This window comes from Microcaecilia unicolor, chromosome 3 (genome assembly GCF_901765095.1).
Source record: "Microcaecilia unicolor chromosome 3, aMicUni1.1, whole genome shotgun sequence".
Taxonomy (NCBI): Eukaryota; Metazoa; Chordata; class Amphibia; order Gymnophiona; family Siphonopidae; genus Microcaecilia; species Microcaecilia unicolor.
The window spans coordinates 211,314,625-211,338,466 of NC_044033.1; the positions used below are offsets into that span (position 1 = coordinate 211,314,625).

The following is a 23,842-nucleotide window of genomic DNA, read 5'->3' on the forward strand; positions in this document are numbered from 1 at the left end:
GGACTTTTCCTTTAGGAACCTTTTTTAAACCCCACTAAGCTAACCACCTTTACCACATTCTCTGGCAATGAATTCCAGAGTTTAATTACACGTTGAGTGAAGAAAAATTTCTCCGATTCGTTTTAAAATTGACTACTTTGTAGCTTCTTTGCATGCCCCCTAGTCCTAGTATTTTTGGAAAGAGTAAACAGAGCTTCACGTCTACCCGTTCAACTCCACTCATCATTTTATAGACCTCTATCATACCTCAGCTGTCTTTTCTCCAAGCTGAAGAGCGCTGCTTTACCCTTTCCTCATAGGGAAGTTGTCCCATCCCCTTTATCATTTTTGTCACCCTTCTCCTTGCTAATCTGGTGAACAATCATATTGGAGGATACTAAGCACTGTAGCTCTAGGCTCTACTTCCTCTTGAAGGTCACAAGAAATGATTTGATATATATTTTTAATAAAGGCCAGGGAAAGAGTCCAGGCTGGTGTACACAAGTAGTGAAGAATGGGTCTCCTTAGGAAGTAATCACAGGCTGCATGTCTGTCTTTCTTCATAGACCATTCCTACTATGTATATGAAACAGCTACATGGGGATAGTGTCTCCCTGTATCACTAATAGTGACAGAGATTTTGAGAACACACAGTCCAGAACAGGCTGCCAGATGTAGTTGACGCCAAGGATGTTAACACTCCACAGCATTGACCATGATGCTCTTATGGGGTTGACGTCAAGGCTCAATGATGCTCCAAGCCAAGCCTCTTTGTGAGGCACACCTCCTGGACTTCATCCTTAGGGCCAGCAGGCATGTTCAGGGGGCTGAGAAAATGAGGAAGCTGAGACATAGAAGTCTAGCTCAGTCTAAGCCTCTCACTCTCTAGTACCTGCTTTGTAACAAAGTGGTTAGAGTGGGTGTCCAGCTGTGCCACTTTGGGAGAACAAACCTCTTCAACATTACCTTCAGGGACCTCAGCCATGTCCCAGTGGGCTGAGATGAGTAAGCTGAGACATAGGAACCAAGCTCAGTCTGAAGCTCCTGCTCTCTCATTATCTGCCTTTTGAGATAAGGAACTAGTTAAAGACCAGGTGTCCTTTGCTTTATTTTACCAGAGCACTTGTGCTCCCAGGAAAACAGTTCCAATACTATGTGAAAAACATCTTAAGGTGAAATTTTGAGGTCTGCATGAGCTTCCTAAACAGCTCACATATCATTTACTTCCAGGCAGTGAATACATTGTACATGGCTGTCTGCGAGGGATATTTCTTAGTTAGAGGCTGAGCACCTTTAGAAACCTGAGGCCTTTTTCTGGAAAAAAAAATGGCTTCTTCAAAACTAAAAGAAGTTAGGATTGTATTCAAAATAAAGGAACAAGGGAATTTTAGGAAAATAAAGGATCTTAGAATATCAGAAAAGAAAAACCTGGGAGAAGTTATATGTAGCCCCTTTTGGCCTGGATGGCAGAATGCAGGGTCACATTTGGGATAGGTGGGGCTGTGCTTCCTAGGAAATGGAAAGAGAATGGGACTTGATATATCACCTTTCTATGTTTTTTGCAACTACATTCAAAGTGGTTTACATAGCATATACAAGCACTTATTTGTACCTGGGGCAAAGGTGGGTTAAGTGACTTGCCCTGAGTCACAAGGAGCTGCAGTGGGAATCGAACCCAGTTTCCCAGGATCAAAGTCCGCTGCTCTAACAGCTAGGCAGGCCTGTGCAGGATTTAGGCCTAGGCCATGGCCACATATATTGGTACCAGAGGTAGCTGCCTAACTTAGGTGCCGAAACATTGCTAATGCTGGCTAGGGCCTGTCTAGAACAAGGGATTGCAGACCATGTGCTAAATCTTACATAAGCAATCTAATTAAAGAGACCTTATATTTCTAGTGTGGAGATTATTTCAATATACAATTTTCATATTATCCCAAACACTTTACTTTCATGGATAGTAAATATTCCCACAGTGTGCCCACAGTCTTCATTTATAAATCAACATTGTTTAGTGAACGGGGATCCTCAGAATTTTTAACAACATACACCATCTAGGAACGCCGTTCCAATATAATAATGGTGCTGTTCACATCGTCATTGATCCACCCGTATACCTTCCTCTATGTACTTATGTACGATTCCTCTATCAAGATCTTTTTTCAATTTTTTTCAACGTTTTCATTAAATAATTTTCTTCTTAAATCAATATCTTCAAGTTAATTTCAAACTGTAGTATTCTAAATACTTGTTATAATATCACTTAGCTTTAAGCAGAGGTTTAAGCAGCAATTTTTCTCCCAATTCAAACCTCTGCTTAAAGCTAAGTGATATTATAACAAGTATTTAGAATACTACAGTTTGAAATTAGCTTGAAGATATTGATTTAAGAAAATTAAGGAAAACTATATGAAAACATTGAAAAAAATTGAAAAAAGATCTTGATAGAGGAATCTTACATAAGTACATAAGTATTGCCATACTGGGAAAGACCAAAGGTCCATCGAGCCCAGCATCCTGTTCCCAACAGTGGCCAATCCAGATCACAAATCCCCGGCAATATCCCCAAAATGTACAAAACATTTTATACTGCTTATCCCAGAAATAGTGGATTTTCCCCAAGTCCATTTAATAACGGTCTATGGACTTTTCCTTTAGGAAGCCGTCCAAATTTTTTAAAAACTCCACTAAGCTAACTGCCTTTACCACATTCTCTGGCAACGAATTTCAGAGTTTAATTACACGTTGAGTGAAGAAAAAGTTTCTCTGATTGGATTGGCCGCTGTCGTGGACAGGATGCTGGGCTCGATGGATCCTTGGTCTTTTCCCAGTGTGGCATTACTTATGTACATTGTAGCTTCATCGCATGCCCCCTAGTCCTAGTATTTTTGGAAAGCGTGAAAAGATGCTTCACATCTACCTGTTCAACTCCACTCATTATTTTATAGCCCTCTATCATATCTCCCCTCAGCCGCCTTTTCTCCAAGCTGAAGAGCCCTAGCCGTTTTAGCCTTTCCTCATAGGGAAGTCGTCCCATCCCCTTTATCATTTCCATCGCCCTTCTCTGCACCTTTTCTAATTCCACTATATCTTTTTTGAGATGCAGCGACCAGAACTGAACACAATATTCAAGGTGCGGTCGCACCATGGAGCAATACAAAGGCATTATAACATCCTCATTTTTGTTTTCCATTCCTTTCCTAATAATACCTAACACTCTATTTGCTTTCTTAGCTGCAGAACCACACTGAGCAGAAGGTTTCAACGTATCATCAACGACGACACCTAGATCCCTTTCTTGGTCCGTGACTCCTAACATGGAACCTTGCATGATGTAGCTATAATTCAGGTTCCTCTTTCCCACATGCATTACTTTGCACTTGCTCACATTAAACGTCATCTGCCATTTAGACGTCCAGTCTCGTAAGGTCCTCTTGTAATTTTTTACAATCCTCCCACGATTTAACGACTTTGAATAACTTTGTGTCATCAGCAAATTTAATTACCTCACTAGTTACTCCCATCTCTAAGTCATTTATAAATATGTTAAAAAGCAGCGGTCCCAGCACAGAGCCCTGGGGAACCCCACTAACTACCCTTCTCCATTGAGAATACTGACCATTTAACCCTACTCTCTGTTTTCTATTTTTTAACCAGTTTTTAATCCACAATAGAACACTACCTCCTATCCCATGACTCTCCAATTTCCTCTGGAGTCTTTCATGAGGTACTTTGTCAAACGCCTTCTGAAAATCCAGATACACAATATCAACCAGCTCCCCTTTATCCACATGTTTGTTCACCTCTTCAAAGAAATGTAGTAGATTGGTGAGGCAAGATTTCCCTTTACTAAATCCATGTTGACTTTGTCTCATTGATCCATGCTTTTGAATATGCTCTGTAATTTTGTTCTTAATAATAGTCTCTACCATTTTGCTCGGCACCGACGTCAGACTCACCGGTCTATAATTTCCCGGATCTCCTCTGGAACCTTTTTAAAAAATCAGCGTTACATTGGCCACCCTCCACTCTTCCGATACCACGCTCGATTTTAAGGATAAATTACATATTTCTAACAATAGCTCCGCAAGTACATTTTTCAGTTCTATCAGTACTCTGGGATGAATACCATCCAGTCCAGGAGATTTGCTACTCTTCAGTTTGTAGAACTGCCCCATTAGATCCTCCAGGTTAACAGAGAATTCATTAAGTTTCTCCGACTTGTCAGCTTCGAATACCATTTCCGGCACCGGTATCCCACCCAAATCTTCCTTGGTGAAGACCGAAGCAAAGAATTCATTTAATCTCTCCGCTACGGCTTTGTCTTCCCTGATCGCCCCTTTTACTCCTCGGTCATCTAGCGGTCCAACTGATTCTTTTGCCGGCTTCCTGCTTTTAATATACCTAAAAAAAAATTTACTATGTGTTTTTGCCTCCAACACAATCTTTTTTTCAAAGTCCCTCTTAGCTTTCCTTATGAGCGCTTTGCATTTGACTTGACATTCCTTATGCTGTTTCTTATTATTTTCAGTCAGTTCCTTCTTCCATTTTCTGAAGGATTTTCTTTTCGCTCTAATAGCTTCCTTCACCTCACTATTTAACCATGCTGGCTGTCGTTTGGTCTTCCGTCCTCCTTTTTTAATACGCGGAATATATTTGACCTGGGCTTCCAGGATGGTGTTTTTGAACAGCATCCACGCCTGATGTAAATTTTTGACCCTTGCAGTCGCTCCTCTAAGTTTTCTTTTCACAGTTCTTCTCATTTTATCATAGTCTCCTTTTTTAAAGTTAAACGCTAACGTATTTGATTTCCTATGTATACTTACTTCAAAGCTAATATCAAATCTGATCATATTATGATCACTGTTATCAAGCGGCCCCAGCACCATTACCTCCCGCACCAGATCATGCGCTCCACTAAGGACTAGGTCTAGAATTTTTCCTTCTCTCGTCGGGTCCTGTACCAGTTGCTCCATAAAGCTGTCCTTGATTTCATCAAGGAATTTTACCTCCCTAGCGTGTCCCAATGTTACATTTATCCAGTCAATATCAGGTAATTGAAATCACCCATTATTATTGTGTTGCCCAGTTTGTTTGCGTCCCTAATTTCCTTTAACATTTCTGCATGTCTGTTCATCCTGGCCAGGCGGACGGTAGTACACTCCTATCATTATCCTTTTCCCCTTTACACATGGAATTTCAATCCACAGTGGTCCTGGTCCTGCTCAGGCACCAAAGGAAGTAAGAGGGAATACTAGAAGGCAGAATTGGGGGTCAGAGGTGGAACTTCACTCCCAATTTCCTATGGGCCCTGAGGAGGAAAATCCCAGTCCCCTCAGTGAATAGGGAATGACATGCTCCTTTTGGGCTCTAGGTTTCTGAGAGTGCCAGCACAAGTACCAGTGTAAAGAAAAGTACACATCTGTTTAGGGCTTTACTGGAAACTTGTTAAAAATAGCAAAGATTACAGGCAGTGCACTTGATTTGGGCAAAATCTCAGTGCAGACAAACAAGATATTTAACCCAGAAACCCAAATAGAGAAGTCCAGCTCTGAAGTTTCTGCACATACTATAGACTAGGGTTGTTCCCCCCCCCCCCCCCCTTCATTCTGTAGTTTCTAAGGCATTATTCTGGGGTACACAAGCCAACTTTTCAGAATTATTGGGGGTGCTAAGCTGAATGGAAATAACCCCTCCCTGGATACATACAAGGAATTTTCTCAATACTGGAGGTGCTCAAGCACCCACAAAGCCAGCTCCTATGCTCTGGGGAACAGGACACTCCTTGTCCCCTTGGTAGTATCTGAAAATCTTAAGTGCAGACCAGTGGATAGGAGACACTCTCTTCAATAAGATACAATGGATCTACAGAAAAATCTTGAAACACCATACTCAGAAGTCTTCTGGGACAGGTAGCTCTCCCTAAGACTCACAACTGAAACCCCTCTGAGGATAGAGCTAAGGGAATTCTCGTGTGATACACATAAGCTCCTCCTGGCAGTCCTCACTAGGATTCCAAGAGCTCTCCTGCTTCCTAGGCTCAGGCACCCCACTTTGACTTTAATCTTCCTAGGTCAGAAGTTGAGAAAAAAATAACTCCATACACCAGGGCTCATGTTTTCTTCAGTACACCCACTTTTAGAGACCCCTTTCAAAGGAGGGTGTGTATTAACCACCAACATCTCACTATTCAGTCTGAAAGGGACTCTGATGTCTTTAGGAGGGAGAAGCTGCTCTTGAACACTAGGAGTGTGCAACCAAAACATTTTCATTTTCTTCAGTTCCCGTGTCATTTTCAAGTTTTATTTAAAATTTGATATACCACCCATGGGAATAAACTTCTGGGCAGTTTACAATTCAAAATCATATAAACAGAAATAAAAAGGAACACCATATAAAAAATAGGAAAGAATAAAACACAAAAATAAACAAACAATATAAAATAAACCAAACCCAACACGTCTCACATCGCGCCTTATCATATCCAGTGCTGACAATTCTGTCTCCAATCGAAGGGCTGACATCCATCTAAGAGGAGAGGACCAAAAAGTAATCATGGTAAGGTCTCAAAAGTTTCCTTAAGTAGATATGATTTAAGGGGGCGCTTAAACAAACAAAAAAAAACTCCTTCTCTAGCCACAAGTACAGTGGCATTTCATTCCAGGAAAGTGGTCCAGCAACACTAATGCGCACAGTTTCCAGGCCAAAGGTCCAAAAAGATTTTGTTATGGGTTATTTTCCATTTTAGGGGCAATATTGTAAATAGTGTGCACCATTTGGAGACAATGTGCACTGTTTGCAAAGAGTGCACATTATTTATGGCACACAAAGAACTAAAGGGATAGATGATATTCAGCTGGTGGTAGTCAGCATTATTCCCCAAATATTCAATACCAGGCCACGTCTGGGCACTGACAGTAAAAATCCAAGTTTATACGACCAGCACTCTTATCCAGTTAAGCACAATATTCAGCACTTAACTGCTTAAGTGACAAAGATAGGACTAAATGCTGATATCAGCATTTAGTCCTCTCATATGTGCCCAACTCCATCCCAGACTACCCACAAAATAGCTGGTTTTCAGTTCAGCAGTCTGTGATGATATTCAGCGGCACTACCCAGTTAAGTGTCGCTAAATATCAACAGACAGCCCCGCTCAGGCAATTTGGTACCAGGAGCCTACCCTGGCCACTTAAATCGCTTTGAATATTTCCAAAATGTTTCTTTCTTGTTGGTTCATATTGCTTATTTTGCAAATTGTTAAAAACATTGTCAGATTTGTAAATCATGTTTGATCTTTTTTTTTTTTCTTAAATTCTATTTGTAACATCTTATTGGTGTGAATGCATGTCTTTTCTGTCATTAATGGAGTTCCTTTCCTTCTGTGATTATAGATTGTACACCACTCTGCCACGGCAGCAGAAGCAGTGTACAATCTACTATAATAAAACGCACCCTGAACGTTCTGAGGACAAAGGTAATGAAGTCACAGCAGAATGATAAGGGTTCGTAAGTTCGTGGTGGTGAAGCCATCCCACTGAGAATGCCTCCAGCTCCGCTTCACACACTGCTTTTCTTTTCAAAGGAAAACCTACAGGAGCCCTAAAAGGCCAAAAAAAAACCGATCGATCGCAAAAATAACCTCCCTTCCGCCCACGTAAACAAACACTGCTGCCTCAGCACAACATCAAAGAAGCTTAAAAAAAAGAGAAACATCTATCCAGCACTCTGCAAACACTGACCCCCCTACAAACACCCTTACATTTCACAAAAACAAAGATCTACCTACACAAACCCCACAAAGAAACAGCTTGCTTGCAAGCACAGCACATCCCCCAACCCCCTCCCCAAAAACAAAAGTTAAAAAAAACCCCCACCAACAACCTGCACACACACACAAACTAACTCTGTCACACATGCTCTGTCACACATGCACAGACAATGCACCACAAACACATACATTAACTAACAGAAACACCCCTCCCCCCAAAAAACCACAGAATGTAAACAAAAATACATGCATACTCAATTGCTATCTGAATCACTCTATATCATCTCTGCAGCCATAAACACCCTCAAAGCCACACTCTGCTCCATGACACTTTGCAAGCCTGGGGAGGGGGAAATCCCTGCAACTGACATAAAGACCAGGGAACTGGGAGGGAGGGAGGGAGGGGGGACCCTGCCACATACTCTCATTCTCACACATGCTGGCAACCAGTCTCTGTCTCTCTGTGTGACACACAGACAAACGCACATTCACTCTCTCTCACACAGACCATCTCAACACACACTCTCCAAAGGTTGTTTGAAACTATGTGACTGGTAAGGATTTTTACCTAAACCCGACAAACATGTTTTTATAGTAAAGCTCTTTTTTGAAAACACTTATATCCCTTAATATCAAACAGGAAAAAAAAAAAAAAAAACCCAAACCACATGCTAGCGCCCGTTTCATTTGTTACGGAAACGGGCCTTTTTTACTAGTGTTTTAATAAACCATAAACGATAACACAGATACACAAAAAGCTTACACATTCTACATATTCACAAGCACATATACATCAATAGACACAGTATAATGAAAATTTGGAGATAGTTGTACCATAGACTAATGCAAGCATTTTTTGCAGTTATTAACCTTCTCCAACTGCTGCTATCCTGCAAGAGGCATCCCCCTCCCATTTTCACAGGCATTACTGGGAGGGGTGGTCCCTGCCACTTCAGCAGTCTTTGCTGGGAGGTGGGGGCCATGTAATCATCTAATTTACTCTCTCTTTATTGCTGGGCCTCTCTATACTATATATCCGATGGGGAACCATGTGTGCTGTTTGGTCTTCGATCTTGAATGTCTCTGTAAATGTTAGTGTTATGTCTTTGTGCACCCATCTGTCTCTGCATGTCTTTGTGTGTGTGGTTAGTTCCCCTATTATCCACTGATCCATGACTCCCCTCTCCTCCCTAACAATACCCAGTCAGCAGCTCTTCCTTGCTGCATTCCCCTGGTCTCCCCGCCCAGTCACAGCAGCTGGATTCTGTTATGCTGTCTGGCTTCTGTCAACCCCCCCCCCCCCCCCCCCCAAGCTACCTTTCCCATATTCCACAAAGATGATAGCTGCAAAGGATTCTCAGTGTTGGAGGGGAAAGAAGAGTAATGCTTGGTACATAGAGGATTTTTTTTTTAGCAGAGGAGGGGTTAAAGCCTGGACAAGCACAGAGGAACCTCAGTGGCAGAGGAGCAAAGGGTAAAGCCTGGTATGTGCACAGATGATCCACAGTTTTGGGAAAGTGATAAAGCCTGGGACAAGCATAGAGGATCTTCAGCAGAGAGGAAGCACAGGGTAAAACCTGGAAACAGGCATAGAGGAACCAAAGTGGTAGGGGAGCAAGGATTAAAGCTTAATCCTTAATTTTTTTTTGTTACATTTGTACCCCGCGCTTTCCCACTTATGGCAGGCTCAATGCAGCTTACATGGGACAATGGAGGGTTAAGTGACTTGCCCAGAGTCACAAGGAGCTACCTGTGCCTGAAGTGGGAATCAAACTCAGTTCCTCAGTTCCCCAGGACCAAAGTCCACCACCCTAACCACTAGGGAGATTAATAAAGCCTGGATCAGGGATTAATTTTGTGGGAGGGCTAAAGCCAGGGATAGGCACAACAAAGGGGACACAGCAGTGGGTAATGGGGGTGGGATGAATATACAAAGGGGTTTCTCAGAAGTGAGGAAGCAAGGAATCAGAAGGTGTGATAATATAGCAGGGAAAAATAAAGGGCAGAGACTTGATGGGCCTGGGCATCTTTATCTGTCCTCAGTCTCCAATTTGTCCTAGTACAACAGTATAGGAGCTGCACCCTCTCATCTCCCTTGTATGTAATGCTATCATGTGACAAAGCCTGTGATGCATAACACCTATTGATTTTTGTGATCCCCTTAGGGGAGAGTGAGCTGTAGATGGATTTGAGGGGTTGTGATCACAATACAGGGCACCCAGCTGACAAGACTGCAGAGCTGAGGATGCTTCTGTCAGTTCCTCTGGCTCTCTTCTGTGATTATCCTCTTCCTTACCTCCCTCACTAAAGGTCCCTTTGTGCCTGTCCCACGCATAACTGTATTCTGCCATTATTCTGGCAGCTATCTCCTCTGCTGATTCTGTCCCAGATGTCCACTGCCCTCTTTGTGGTAAAAGGATTTTCTCAATCTTTACAGCTTTCCTTCCTCCAGCTTCATTTGATCCCTTATTGTTGAGCTTTTCATTCTATGGAAAAAATGTTACCTACTGATTTGTTACTGTATTCTGCTAGGCATTTGGATCTTTGATCATGTCTCCTTTTCCCAGGGCCAGCCCAAAGACACCCTAGCCCAGGTGAACCTTCAGTTATGCAGCTTCCCAAGAGTGGCTAAAGGCCCTATTTACCTCTCTCCCTCCCATAGTCCAGCATATCTCCTCCTTTTCCCTAGGTCTCCCTCCCCAAGGTATGTAGCATTTCTTCTGCCCTTCTCTATTTATTTATTTACAAGCCGTTTAGCCCATTAAAATGGGCAGCATTTTTTATTTGTGAAATGTAATTCCCTTATTGTTGTAATATTTTGTCTGTGTGTGTGAGAGAGAGAGAGAGACAGTGAGTGTGTGAGAGAGGGAGAGAACATCTGTGTGTGTGCCTGTCTGAAAGAGAGTGAGAGTGTGACAGTGAGTTCAGAGAGAGAGAGAGAGAGAGAGAGAGAGTGTGTGTGTGTGTGTGTGAGAGAGAGAGAGACTGAGAAAGTGTGTGTTTGTCTCTGTCTGAAAGAGAGAGAGAGAGAGTGTCAAGGAAGGAGGAGATAAATTTCTCCCTGCTTCTGTGTGTGTGAGTGTGAGCGAGGGAAAGAAAGTGTATGTGTGTGTGCACCTGTCTGAATGAGAGTGTGAGAGTGAGTTGAGAGAGAGAGCGTGTGTGTGTATGACCATCTCTCCTCCTGGCTCTCCTCTCCAGGTCCCTTCCCCTCCATGGGCACCATTTCTCCCCTTCCCGATCACAGTCTCCTCCTGTTTTCTCCTCTTTTCCCTTTACTTCCCTTCCATTGGCACCAGCTATCCCCTGCCCTCCATGATCACCATTTCTCCCTTCCACTCCATGACCACAGTCTCCCTTGTTTTTTTTCATCCCCTATTCCCAGCATCTGTCCCTTTCAAACATCTCTCTCTCTCTCTGCCCTCCTTCTACCAGTAATTTTTCCTGCTCTCCTGAATCCCTATCCCTCCCCCATGGTCCCCTTTCTCTCTCTCTGTTAACTCCTGAACCCTCACTCCCCCCCCCCCCCAAGTCCACGTTCTCTCTCTCTTCTTATACCTGCTCCTCTCAGCCCTCCGACTTCATCTTCAGTGCTGCAGGCAGAAATCGGAATGCTGACAAGAGCAAGTATAAGGAGAGAGAACCACTGCTGCTGCCTACAGCCTGCCTCCGGGCACGCTGCAGTCTGCGCACACCTCGTTACTCTGCTTCCACTTTGACATGGGTTTCCCCTCAGCAGCCCCTCGCCTCCAGATGACAGGAGGGGAAACAGGAGCCGGGTTAAGAAGCGCTCTCGCAGCTCGTCGGGGTAGCTCCTGTAAACGACAGACGGTGCGGGCGGGACTCGGGAGTGATCTGTGACGTGCCGCACATGCGCAGAACAGCGCGCGGCATGTCAGTCACTCTTCATTTATATAGTAAGATTTATTCAGAACATTTATACCCCGCATAATACCACTTAAAGCAGCCTGAAAGTGGCTTACAATGAACTGAGGAAACAATTACAATGTCAGTTTAGAGGGTAGAAGGATCAGAGGGAGAAGGGAAGGGAAAATGCACTATAAGACTTTGCTCCCCTTGTGTCCGCCCCCACCCCAAAGCATTCAGTATCTCGTCTCCACCTCCCTATCCAATCCCCTTTCTCTAGTCCAGCATCTCCCCTTTCCATGCCTACCTCACCCCATCTCCAGCATCTCTCCTTCCTTTCCCTATCCCACATGGTGTCCAGCTCTCACATTCCCTTCCCTTCCCCCCCTCCACCCCAAGCAATTCTATGATTTAGGCACCCATATTACTAACCTTGAGATACATATGTGCTCACTCACATATGTAAATGCTTGTATGATGCAAATACCTGCTTAACTTACATAGCATATTTGCAAGGGGTGTATAGAGGGTCAGAGCACAGGCAGGATGCAGGCAGGCAGATCCACTTTTGTGCATAGCTGGTGTGATCGCACCTATACATTAGGTAGGTTAATACACTAGCTCCTCAGTACCTCTCCAATCTTATCTCTCCCTACATTCCTGGGTAAATCTCTCTTATCTGCACCCTTCTCCTCCACTGCTAACTCCAGACTCCGTTCCTTTTATGTTGCTTCACCATATGCCTGGAATAGACTTCCTGAGCCGGTACATCAAGCTCCATCTCTGGCCGTCTTCAAATCTAAGCTAAAAGCCCACCTTTTTGATGCTGTTTTTAACTCCTAACCCTTATTCACTTTGTTCAGAACCCTTATTTTAACATCCTCACTTTAATATTCCCTTATCTCTTGTTTGTTCTGTCTGTCCTAATTAGATTGTAAGCTCTGTCGAGCAGGGACTGTCTCTTCATGTTCAAGTGTACAGCACTGCATATGTCTAGTAGCGCTTTAGAAATAAGTAGTATTCTATAACAAAAAGTAGGCGCCTACTCGACTTTGTAGAATAGGCTTGTACTAGGCTGCACGAGTGCCCTCAGCATCTCACCTTCTTCCCCTTTCTCCACTCAGACCTACTGCATAGGCCGAGACTGCAGCAAAACTAAACTGAGTGGCGTGTGGGACCTTAAGCAGAGGCCCACATTCACAGCCTGCCAAGTTCCACCCTATCTGATGCAAACTTCCTGTCGGAAGGAGTGGGGTTTGTGGCAAGATTTGAGTGCAGACCTGTGCTAAAAGACCTAGTGCTACATTGACAATAGCTTTGAAGTGTTGCTCTCCTGCATAAGAGCCAGCTCTGTGGGTGCTATGGGTGATTGAACACCCCCAATATTGAACAAACTCCTTGACTGTGTACAGAGAGGGGTAATTTCCATTGGGTTTAGCACCCCCTGGTTTCTCTGCACACAGCTAACCGTGCAGGCTATGCATCATTTTGCTAGTTATCCTTTGAACTGCCTCCACCTTGTTAACACAGCTTCCAAGCTACCCAATTCCAGAAGGGAGATTTCAGCCCAATCCTGGATTTTTGGCAACACCATCTTCATGCATTAGTAGTCTTGCAGAAGATTCAGGGACTACAAATACCACACTGCTTTTGGGATCTGAGTTCAAAACCAGGACTAGCCAAAAAGTCTCTCTCCTGGAATGTCATCATAAAGCTGTGGTCTCCAGTACTGCACATGACTTTCAAAGTGGGGTCTCACCAGAGACATGTATAGAACTAATATTACTTCTCTTTTACTTTATGGCCCAAGTATACAACTAGTTAGGAAAATACTAATTGCTTTGTCAAACGAATAGGTCAATTGCTGTCAGCAGCAGTGTCTCGTGGAATGAAGGAATAGCCTAATGGTTAGTGCAGCCAGCTGAGAATCAGAGAACCAGGGGTTCACATCCTGCTTCTGGTCAAGCCACCTACCCCCCCCCCCCCCCAATTGTCTCCAATACAAACTTGATTGTAAGCCCTCTGCAGACAGGAAAATATCTAGTGTACCTGAATATAAAACTCACTCCATAATTTCTGTAATATTGACATTGATATTACAGGAACCTAACTCCTAAACCAGGGTATGATCTCGAACTCTTAAGTTTACTACTAAGGCTCTTTTTTAAAACTTGCATTGTGCCAAATACAGTCTCCTTCTGGAGTTACTGTTTGTTGACTGTTAGTTCTCCTCTCTGATTTTTAGTCTTGTCTTCAAATACATTACCTTATTACTGTTTGAATTTAAGTGCAGTTGCCAAATCATTGAAGGTTCTTCTAAAAATGTTCATATTATATGTTTTATCTGTCCCACCAACTCCATCTACTCTGTTGCAGATTTTCATGCCATCTACACATAGGACCACCATATAGTATACTGTACCCATATGCAACTTGCCTTGGGAAAAAAAAGGTACTAATAGAAACATAGAAAGTACTAAATAAAGCATGCAAAAACCCCACACACAACAGTCCTAGAGGTGGCTGCACGACTGTTTTGTTTCTTTGTTGTTGGTTTTTTTTTTTTTAAGGTTCTGCCCCTCTGGTCTAGCAATTTATTTTGATCAATACAATGTGGGGAAAGGGGATTTCAAACATTATGACAATGGCACTTTTGAAAGTAAGGTAGCTGAAGAACGAGGTTCCTTCTGCCTCCCTGTGAAAGTTCTGCTTTCTTGACTTTTGCTTCAGTGTATTAGTTAACAAGCAAAATGTGAAGCTGGTTTCCCAGTGCACACTGTAGAGGAAGTGACTCAGGGCAGCGGAGGTCAGTCACTGCCACGACTGATGTCAATAGCTTGCTTATATATTATTTTGGCTTGCTGACACAAACAGCTGGCACTCAGCTCTTCTAGATACACGTTAAGACAGGCAGGATTTGCAAGCCCTACATTTCTACCTCAGTTACAAAATGCCTCTGTACTCTCCGTCACACACATGCACATCTGATCTCTGTCCATACTTTCCAAACATACCTGGTTTGACTCATGTCTCCTCCCCTCCCCCACACACATACCTAAGCAGTCTGTCTTCCACTCCTGAGATGTCTCAATGTCCTCTAAACACCTGATCCCTCTCACAGCATGCAAGACCCATCTAGTTAACTCTGTTCCCTTCCTGTAACAACTATTCAGTGGCTGGCTTCACATTCACTTCCTGGGTAGTAGGTATCTTATGACTGTAATGAGCAATTTTGTATAACATAGGCAGCCGAGACCCCTCGGGCCTACTGGTATTCGTGATATTTGAAGAATAACAGACACAGGACATTTTCTTAACTTGGCACAACTTGGCCGCAGCTTTATTTAAATTACAAACATCATAAACCTGGGTATACCCAAGCCAATCAACCTTCCGGCTTAGCGGCCACACCCAGTCCGCCGTCACAGCAAGACTGACCAATCGTATACAGAGCTCCCCGCTGTACAGCAAGGGTGCTCAACTGTAAGCGCAGCTATCCCAGCTGCCTAGCTTACACCATCAGGCTTGGGTACCCTGCCACCAGCCCGGGGTAGCAAGGCTTGCCCCGGGCCCCCACGGACGCCAAAAGAGGACATCCAGGCTCAGCCTAGGGGTTTTAAACCCCCTTCTCTTTCCCCACCCTTCCCAGCAGGGTGCCTCTGAGGGGCGGGAACGAGCCTGCCTCACCCCGCTCGGGATATTGCGCATCCCCGTCGGGGCACGGCACCATGTTAATGGCGGCTCCGTGCACCCGTTGGGGCACTGTGCCTTGCTTTTCTACTTCTACCACCATCATCTTTTGATCTGTGCACCACCACCCTATGTATGAAGAAATACTGTATATTCTAACAATACTCCTAGGCTTACCCCCTTGGAGCTTCATACTGTGGGACATCTTGTTCTAGAGCTTCCTTTCCACTGAAAAAGTGCTTCATAGCCGCATGGTTAAAGCAATGGTCTGAGAACCAGGGAAGCCAGTGTTCAAATCCCACTGATGCTCCTTGTGATCTTGGGTAAAATCACAACTCACCATTTACCTCAATCACAAACTTAGATTGTAAGCCCTCCAGGGATAGGGAAACACCGAAATATAACACCTTAAACTACCACTGAAAAAAACAAGGGCTAAACCTCCCCCCAAAAAAATTATCTAGGACTACAAATATACAGCATTATATAAATATACCTAAAGGGACAGACTGCCTGCTATTTCTCTTCTTAAGTATACATATTTAGGTTCTGAAGTAGTGATTTCATAGAGTTTACAGTACAGACTGTTTTAGTAGCCCTTCTCTGGACCACCTTGCTCTTCCCTTACCCTTTTGGAGGTACATCCCCAGTGTTGGAAACAATGCTTCATCCAATGCTTCAGATGAGATCCCACCCCACTGCCCTGTTGTGCTGCTTTGGAACCTTAAGATCATCAAATATGATCACTCCTAAGGTTCTCTCTCCTGGTCACTGAACATTCCTAATTTCTCTGACCCCGCCATACATATGGCAAAAAAATGAGGAAACCAAGAGCTGAAAATATTAGAAGAGACTAGCAAAGTATGCACGTAAGCACATTATATCCTAGTTGATGGAGAGTTTCTTTCTAGAAATCTAGATGGCTTCATGTCTGTAGGGATGAGATGAGCCAGTCCAAGTTTTGTTCAGTACATTTTCAGCTTTTTCTTAAACCGGAACAAGTCCATGGATACAATAATGAGGGCCAGAAGAACTAGCTCATTCTGTCCCTGTGACTGAGACCTTCTAAGCTGACCAGGTTATCAGGACTGAACAGGCAAAGCTCCTGCGACTGTGCCGACAGGAAGGAAAGAGCTACTTTACATTCCACTGAAAGATTCCGCTAGCTTGCACCCCGCCCTATCCTGAAGGCAGCCTTCTGTCCTCTGGCCCCCTGCCTCCCCCTACCCCTCCAGTGTTCCACCTCATTGGTAAATGTTGCAGAGTGTCTCATCTCAGATCTACTCGTTTGACAAAGCGAAGCTCACTTTTTCACATGCTCAGTTACTCCAGTGAGTATTGAATACAAAGCTAAAATATATGTTTGCTTTCCTCTTTGTTTGATATCAATGGGAAAACATAAAAGCCTTTCTGAGTGATACCCCCAATTATGCATGCGAGTCTTTTTCTCTACAACTTCCAGCTCAGGGCTGCTTAAACTGCCACCTCAAAAACACTTTTTTTTACACTCAAACTGTAGAGAGAAAAATGGAGGCAGCATGGCCTGTGTTTCACTACATTGATGTTAGACAAAAGAAAATTTTTGTGATATCAGTTTGGGACACAGATGTGACCCTATTGCACCTCAATAGAATTAATAAGACAACTTCTTACCTTTTTACGATTGGGGTCATTCTTTGCCAGACAGGATCTCTCCAGTGACAGGTAGCCCCCCAGCACCTGGATCTCCTCTACTGTGGGGTACCTCTTCTTTACCAGAACTGCTTTGGAGGTGTCTGCGCTTGTTGTGGTATCAGTTTCCAGACAGCCATTTTCTGCTCTGGTGGGGGAGGCCCTGGTGCCAGCAGGTGGTCCCTTGCGTGGGTTGACTGTGATAGTATTGCCACTTCGCCGTTGCATAGCAGGGTGGGTCACCTTGCCCACAAGCTCAGGAGATGAAGGTACTACTGGAGATTCTAGGCGAGAAGGACCTCTTCCCACTGAAACTACATTGCCCATCCTGCTCATGGGCAGATCCTTTGCTGGCTGTATTCCCTGATCTGGTGGAAGGAGTGATATCATTGATCTCTCTGCCTTGCTAAACAGAGTACTGGCAGTGCGGATGCTGAAAGGGGAAAACCTCCCTTCCTCTGGTGTCAGTGAGGACATTTTTCCTGGCACTAGGGCTGGCTTCAGATTGTAAAATCTGCTCATGTTGGCAGAGTCCTGCAGGAACTGGCTATCCAGAGATGTTGTCTCCTTTTGCCCCTCCACGAGGTCCAAGGCAGACTGTGCCCGGCCGTTCAAAGGCCGGGCACCTTCCCAGCTGGCACCCAGAGCATTCTCAACTGGCTGCTGCCTGTCTTCAGTGCAGGAGATGGCAGCTGCAGAACCTGCTGAGAGGCAGGAAGAGGAAGGGGGAAGGCAGCAACTAGTTGAGGACTTGTAAAGGCAGCTGGCTTCCTCTCTGTGGCTAGGGCTGAACTGTGGACACAGGGGAGGGGCTGGCTGCTGGAGGGGGATAATCACAGAGGAACTCTTTGACTGCAGCCGGAGGTTGGCCAGGGCCTTCCCCTGAAGGTCATCTTCTGCCAGGAGGGAGAAGTCGGGAAGGGGAGCTGGCTGGATCTCAAAGCAGTCTCTGGGGCTGGTGGAGTCAGAAGTGACTTGATTTAGGCTTGGAACAAAGATCTCCCTTGTATCTGTGAGTTTTTCCTGGGTGGGTTCCTTCTCCAAATGGTTCTCATCTGTTGCCTCAAAGTGTCTTGAAGTCTCCTTGTGCCATAGTGGGCTGAAACAAGTCATGGACTTGCAAGGAGATTCCAACCCTGGCAGAGGCTCCTTGGCCTTGAACTGATTGTGAAAGGCCACTACAGCATGTTCGGGATCCTCTTGTGCCTTCTCTCTATCAAAAAGGGGGGTGGCCCTGGAGCTACTAAGCAATTGTGTGTTGGAGAGATTCAACAGCCTTGCCATATTGCTTGGATTCGGTTCAGTGGCATTGCCATCTTCCTGAAAAAGAAAGAGGTCCCCTGAATGTGGTGAGCTGCTGGCCTGAAAAGAGTCTTTGAAGCTATCTCGTGGTTCTGCTTTATCCACAATATTTTCAGTGCTCAGTGATCTTACAGGCCTAATCCACCTGCTCTTTTCTTGCCCAAACTTGCTCAGCAGCTTGCTGACAGTGCCACGATGAGGACGCCCTCTGACTCTGAGATCCTCCTGGCTCCTGAAAGAATTGATGTCCTCCACACTACGACTGAGGGAAGACTTGATGGACAGCATGTCAGCAGCATGGATGTCTGGTTTTGCACTGCTCTCATGTACAGTCATTGGCTCATTGAGGACCTCCACACTTTTGCACTTGGCATCTTCCTTCAGTGGGGCTGAATTTTGTTGGAAGATATGAGGATCTGACTCAATGATGATGATATTCTCAGCCTTGATGGTCCTCACCCCAGGCATTTGGGCGTAGAGATCAGTCATCTGCCTCACCCTAGAGGCCGTGTCACCCTCAAAACTCTCCTTCCGCTGCTTCTCTAGCTTGATGAAGGGGTTCTGGTGGACTGGACCAATCTTCTCCTGCAGAACCAAGTTTTCTGTTGGCTCAGCATTATTGCTGTGAAAAGTATTTGCTGTTTGGCTGCAAAAGGCAACACTGTGCAACTGTGAGCCATCCCAGTTCCCAGCTGCCTCCAAGGAACTAGTTCCAAAGGAGCCCATCTTAGTTCTCCTGCGCTCGATAATTTCTCGCTTCCAGGTGGGCATCTTTGACAGCCTCTCCCGTTGCTCCTCATCCCGCCTCCGCTGCTCTTCTTCATCTTTTCTCTTCCTCTCCAGCAGCTGTACCTTCCATTCTGGCAATCCTGACATTTTGCCTTCAAGTGAAAGCAGCTCCAAACAAGGACTACAGTAGGGAGATGAGGGAATATCTCCAGAGAAGAGATAGAGAGGGTGTGCAGTTGAATTAAAATATGTTGGGATTTCCAGGTGATAGGAATCTGTTTGGTGGTTCAATCATATCCAGTCAGTGAAATGAAAGGGGCTGATACTGATGCTAATAGACGAAACCCTAGTGTTGGCCTTTGCCCACAGATCTGTTCTGCCACCAATTCCGTTTCTCTCCTGATGACCCTCTGAATGAATACAATGAGGCAACAAAAGTTCTCTGATATGCCACCCGACATGTGCAAGGTTTGTTGCAGCCAGAGGTTGCCTTTAATCTTACCTTGGCGTGTTTGCCTCCACATGACCAGGTACTGTCCTCAGAAGGGCGAAACAATACATAAACCACATGTCTTAAGGGTGAACATCACTTGGACCTGTGCGTGGGAAGACAGTAACAGTCTGGTTATCTACAGCTGCTCCAGCCAAGAGTAATCCTTCCATCCAAAGGGGCACAAATCTGTCTGTCCAGACTGCTGCAAATCCCCTTATAAACCCAGGAAAATCAAAAAGAAAAAGAAAAAAATACGCAATGGGGGAAAATAAAATCAGGAATGTCTTTAGGAAACATTAATCAAGACTTTCAGAGTTGGGACAGATCCTGCTGGGATTTCTGTGTATTGAGCTAGCATCATAAATGTCCAATCCTGTCCAGAGAAAACTGGCTGATAAATGGTCCGAAGAGGAGCACTTATGTTAAAAAGCATGGCCAGTCCCTGGGTTTACAATTCAAAATGCTGGATTTCTTCCTCCGACATCCTCAGCAGCAGCACGGTTTGCCAAGTTCTGTTCTCTCTTTTAAAAATCAAGCACTTGAAAAAAACAAATCGAAGGGCAGGAAGCTGCCGAGAAAAAAGGAGGAAAATCCAGAGGAGCTAAGAAGAAATCATATCCATGCAGTTGTAAGGAAATGTCTCAGTAGTTGTCCTTTGTTAATAGGGAGGTCGATGGGGTGGGGAGGCGGGAGAGGATTTCCATTGCCTCCTTTCTTTCACTATCCTCCTTCCAAAGTCCTCGAAAAGTGAAGGCAGGAAAGGAGAAGAAACTAAAATCTTTGTACAGAAAAAACATCAGCTACATGGAAAGGAAGGAAGGGGAGGGAGAGGGGAGGGGAAAGGAGAGGGATTGTAGATCTCAGCTGCAGCTTGCAGGAGACAGAAAAAAAGGGTGAGGTTAGACTGGAGACATTAGCCTAGCATGGACTGCACCAAGCTGCTGTCCCGGTACAGATGTGGACAAAGAGGGGTTGGGGCTGGAATATGGAAAAGATGTTGCCTGTACACACTCCCCTTACTGCAGCTGGTGGGGATATTGACAAATGACCAGCTGAAACACTGAATGTGGAAAGAAAAAAAAGAAGGGGGAGGGGGAGCCGAGATGGGGAACTGACACATATCCTTCCCTCAAGGGGAATTCCTCCTTTGTGAGCTAATGTGAACCAGTCTAGGCTACACAAAATAATCTGCGAGGCTGAGCTAAATCATTGTGGCACGCCTATCAAACACATTTGAAAAAGGCTTTTAGACCAGCATTAGCTTATTTGCATCATCTGCAGCAACCACTGAAGACAAATTGCAGATTTAAAAAAAAAAAAAAAGACTTCTCTTATACACCACTGTAAGGAGCCTCTAGCAAACCAGATCATAGAACACCATGATGAAAACAAGAAAGGTTTATAGAGGATCAAAATGCTGAAAGTGCATTTTAAATGAATAAAGTTTTAGAAGAAACTATGGGATTCGATCTAGGGTGGGGGGAAGTTGTGTTACTGTAAAAAAAAAAAAAAATGGCCCTGCAGTTTCATCCAGCACAATTAGAACTAGCTTCTGTTTCCCTAATATATCAGGATCTTCCAATTGCAACTGCTGAAATGCTTTTGTTCTTCTCCAAATCCCCCATATAACTTATATATAGCATCGACAATCCTTGGCCAAGGGGTCCAGTTAGTGGCACCGTCTTGTCAGGAGGAGTCACTGTTAGGCAATGGCTAATCCCCTCCCATCAGAACTGTGAATGCTGCCTCTATACTACACTCAGCTAGCTGTGGGTGAGGAATGTATCCTGGGTATGCAGTTACATTTTTGACAACTCTATCACAGCGATGCTCTCTCAAAAGAACAGCTTCAGCTCTGAAGACATTCCCTGGGCAAAACTTTACATCTAAAAGATGAGTATTTTTCTCTAAAAATTGAAAGAATAGTTTATATTGGCTAAAGTTCACTGTATAAAGGAAGTATATTCAACAGTTAAAGATGAAAAATAATCACCATAATCACCGATGACGACGTGGGGGGGTGCAAGTCTTGCCAGTTAAGAAAGATACATATTAGTGAGCCACACTACTAAGGTCAGATGTGAAGCTGTTCTTTTGAGAGAACATCGCTGTGATACAAATTACTAGATATAGATGTTTTTCTCACAAATTTTGTCTGCCTGTAAGATTAGAGTTACAATTTTGACAGCATCTGTATTCTCAAACTGTATTAGTTATCTGAAGACATACAATAAAAAGTGTCAGATGCTTCCGAATTGTAATCCTGATTTTCAATCAGTACTAATTCCAGTGTTAATATTTACACTGAGCAGACGTCTCCTACCGCATGTTGCATGATAAAATCATATAGGGCCTTGCTATCCCACAGCCTTAGGGAAAACAATTCTCCTGTGTTAACTCTACCAGGTACCGTACCCTGACATTAGCGTTTGACCTGAATTTTAGCAAAAATGGCTTAAAACATGCTGTGGTGGATTTGGAGTGAATGCCAGATCAATGCATTTTAGTAAAAGGGCCTTGGTGGTGTTTATACCAATAATCGTTAACAAATATTCTTCTGTTTTCCTATTTAGGAGGCACTAGGTGCTCCCACATTAATGCTGTTATCCAATTAGCATGCACTAATATTTGCTAGCTTGATAACACAGGAATGCCCATTCTTCACCCATGCCGCACCTCCTCCTCCCCCCCCCCCCCCATTTTTTTTCAAAAATTGGTAATGTAGTGCGCTCAAAATACTGCAAAATGCTTTTTCTTCAAGTATCTTTACTAAGTTTCAAATATAAAACTGTAGCAGCAATAATAAAATTTAAAGGAGACTGCAAAAACGTAACGTTTCTGCAGTAGCTTGTTTGCTTGTGCTAACCATGCGCTAAGGGTTTAACGTCCTTTAAAAAAACAAAAGGCCCATATAAAGAGATACCTTTCTTGAAGCTCTCAAATTAGATCTCCCTGCAGTGTATAATAATGGTATACCTTTACAGTAACTATCTTTACAAAGAACAATGGTGTAGTGGCCATTCTTTACAAGGAAATTTTTTTTCCTGGACATTTCTATCAAAAGGTTTCTCCAAATGAAAGCAGTTACAACAAAATAAGAGAAAGGCCCAGACCTGGACAGAGGTATAAGCAGCAGGTTTAACCCTTCCGCTCTCAACTCTTTCCAGTTCAAACCCAGACAAGGATGTTTTATGGCAACATATAGGCAAGAGCTGAAATGAAGAATCAGCAGCTGGAATTTGCTTTATGCCAAGAAACTTTTCACAGCTTTGGTAACTTTATTCCAAGTCAGGAATAAATGAGTCACCTCTAGAATGGAGTATAAACTTTCATATAGTTTTCAAAAGTCTTCTGGAATAAACGAATCATCCTCTAACAGATCCAAGAATCTCCTTCATTAGAGAGTCTACCTTCAGGAAGAATAATCTTCCTATGGGTTTTCCAGCTTCAAAGTATAGAAGATTCCTCTTATAATCGCCTAGAAGATAAGTGATGCAGTATTTGGGAATAAGTTATTGAATCTGTCAAATAAACCTCCAAATCCAAAGATTCCACTATCAACTTTACCTGATCTTTTGTAATTGAAGTTTGATCTGTCAATAGATCAAACTCCGGAAGTTCTAAGGTTAACTATCAGATTCAAGATCCAGATGAAAGATGTCCAGCAGCGCAATCAAGTGGTGAGACCAGGTAGCAGCATATAGCTGAAGGACAAATAGACTGAGCAACTTCTGTGCTAAGGGCTCAGCTCAGAAGACATTAAATGGTTTTTTAATTAAAGAGCACTGGTGATGCAGACAAAGCTACAATTGAAGAATGCAATGTCCTATTCTTTGCTGAATAAGGGTGCCTAAACAGCTATATTTTTAGAGAAGCTGCTAAGGAGATTGAAAGAAGCCAAAATATAAGGACTTTCATTATCTAAAATAGACAACTTGAGTAAAAACAAAAGTTCCTATTAATTGCTCTCCCTTCAGATGATGATTCATGGCTCTGTTCCATGTGAGATAAATGAATCCTATATAATAATTCTCACCATCAACGTTCTAAAGTAGCTGCCCGTGTCCGTGGCTCCTGAGCTAGGCTCCGTAGCCAGGCTGACGTCACTCACAGCTGAACCACTCCCTGTAACACGACAAGCGCGGCACCGCAGACAACCCCCCCCCTCGGTGCATCAACCCCCCCCTCGGCGCATCACCCAAGCCCCTCCCCCAACACATCAACAGCCCCCCCAGGCACATCAACCCCCTCGCCACCCGCAGCTGCCAGTTCAAGACCCCAAATCCCTCCCTCCCTCCGCTTTCCAGACTCCCCCTCGGAGTCTGACATCAGACGCACGAACA

The 23,842-nt window shown here is 44.0% G+C and overlaps 1 protein-coding gene across 2 annotated transcripts in view; it reads right to left on the bottom strand.

Annotated features, from left to right (window-relative positions):
* PPP1R18 (protein phosphatase 1 regulatory subunit 18) overlaps positions 1-20,403 on the bottom strand; it is a 64,502-nt gene extending 44,099 nt beyond the window's left edge. For both annotated transcript variants that reach the window (XR_003941519.1, XM_030197385.1), the window contains exon 1: positions 16,958-20,403. Coding sequence is in view for 1 of the 2 variants with exons in the window: in XM_030197385.1 (XP_030053245.1) it covers positions 16,958-19,153 (2,196 nt within the window). In the remaining variant the exon portion in view is untranslated. The remainder of the gene's footprint in view (positions 1-16,957) is intronic.
* Positions 20,404-23,842: the final 3,439 nt, after the last annotated feature.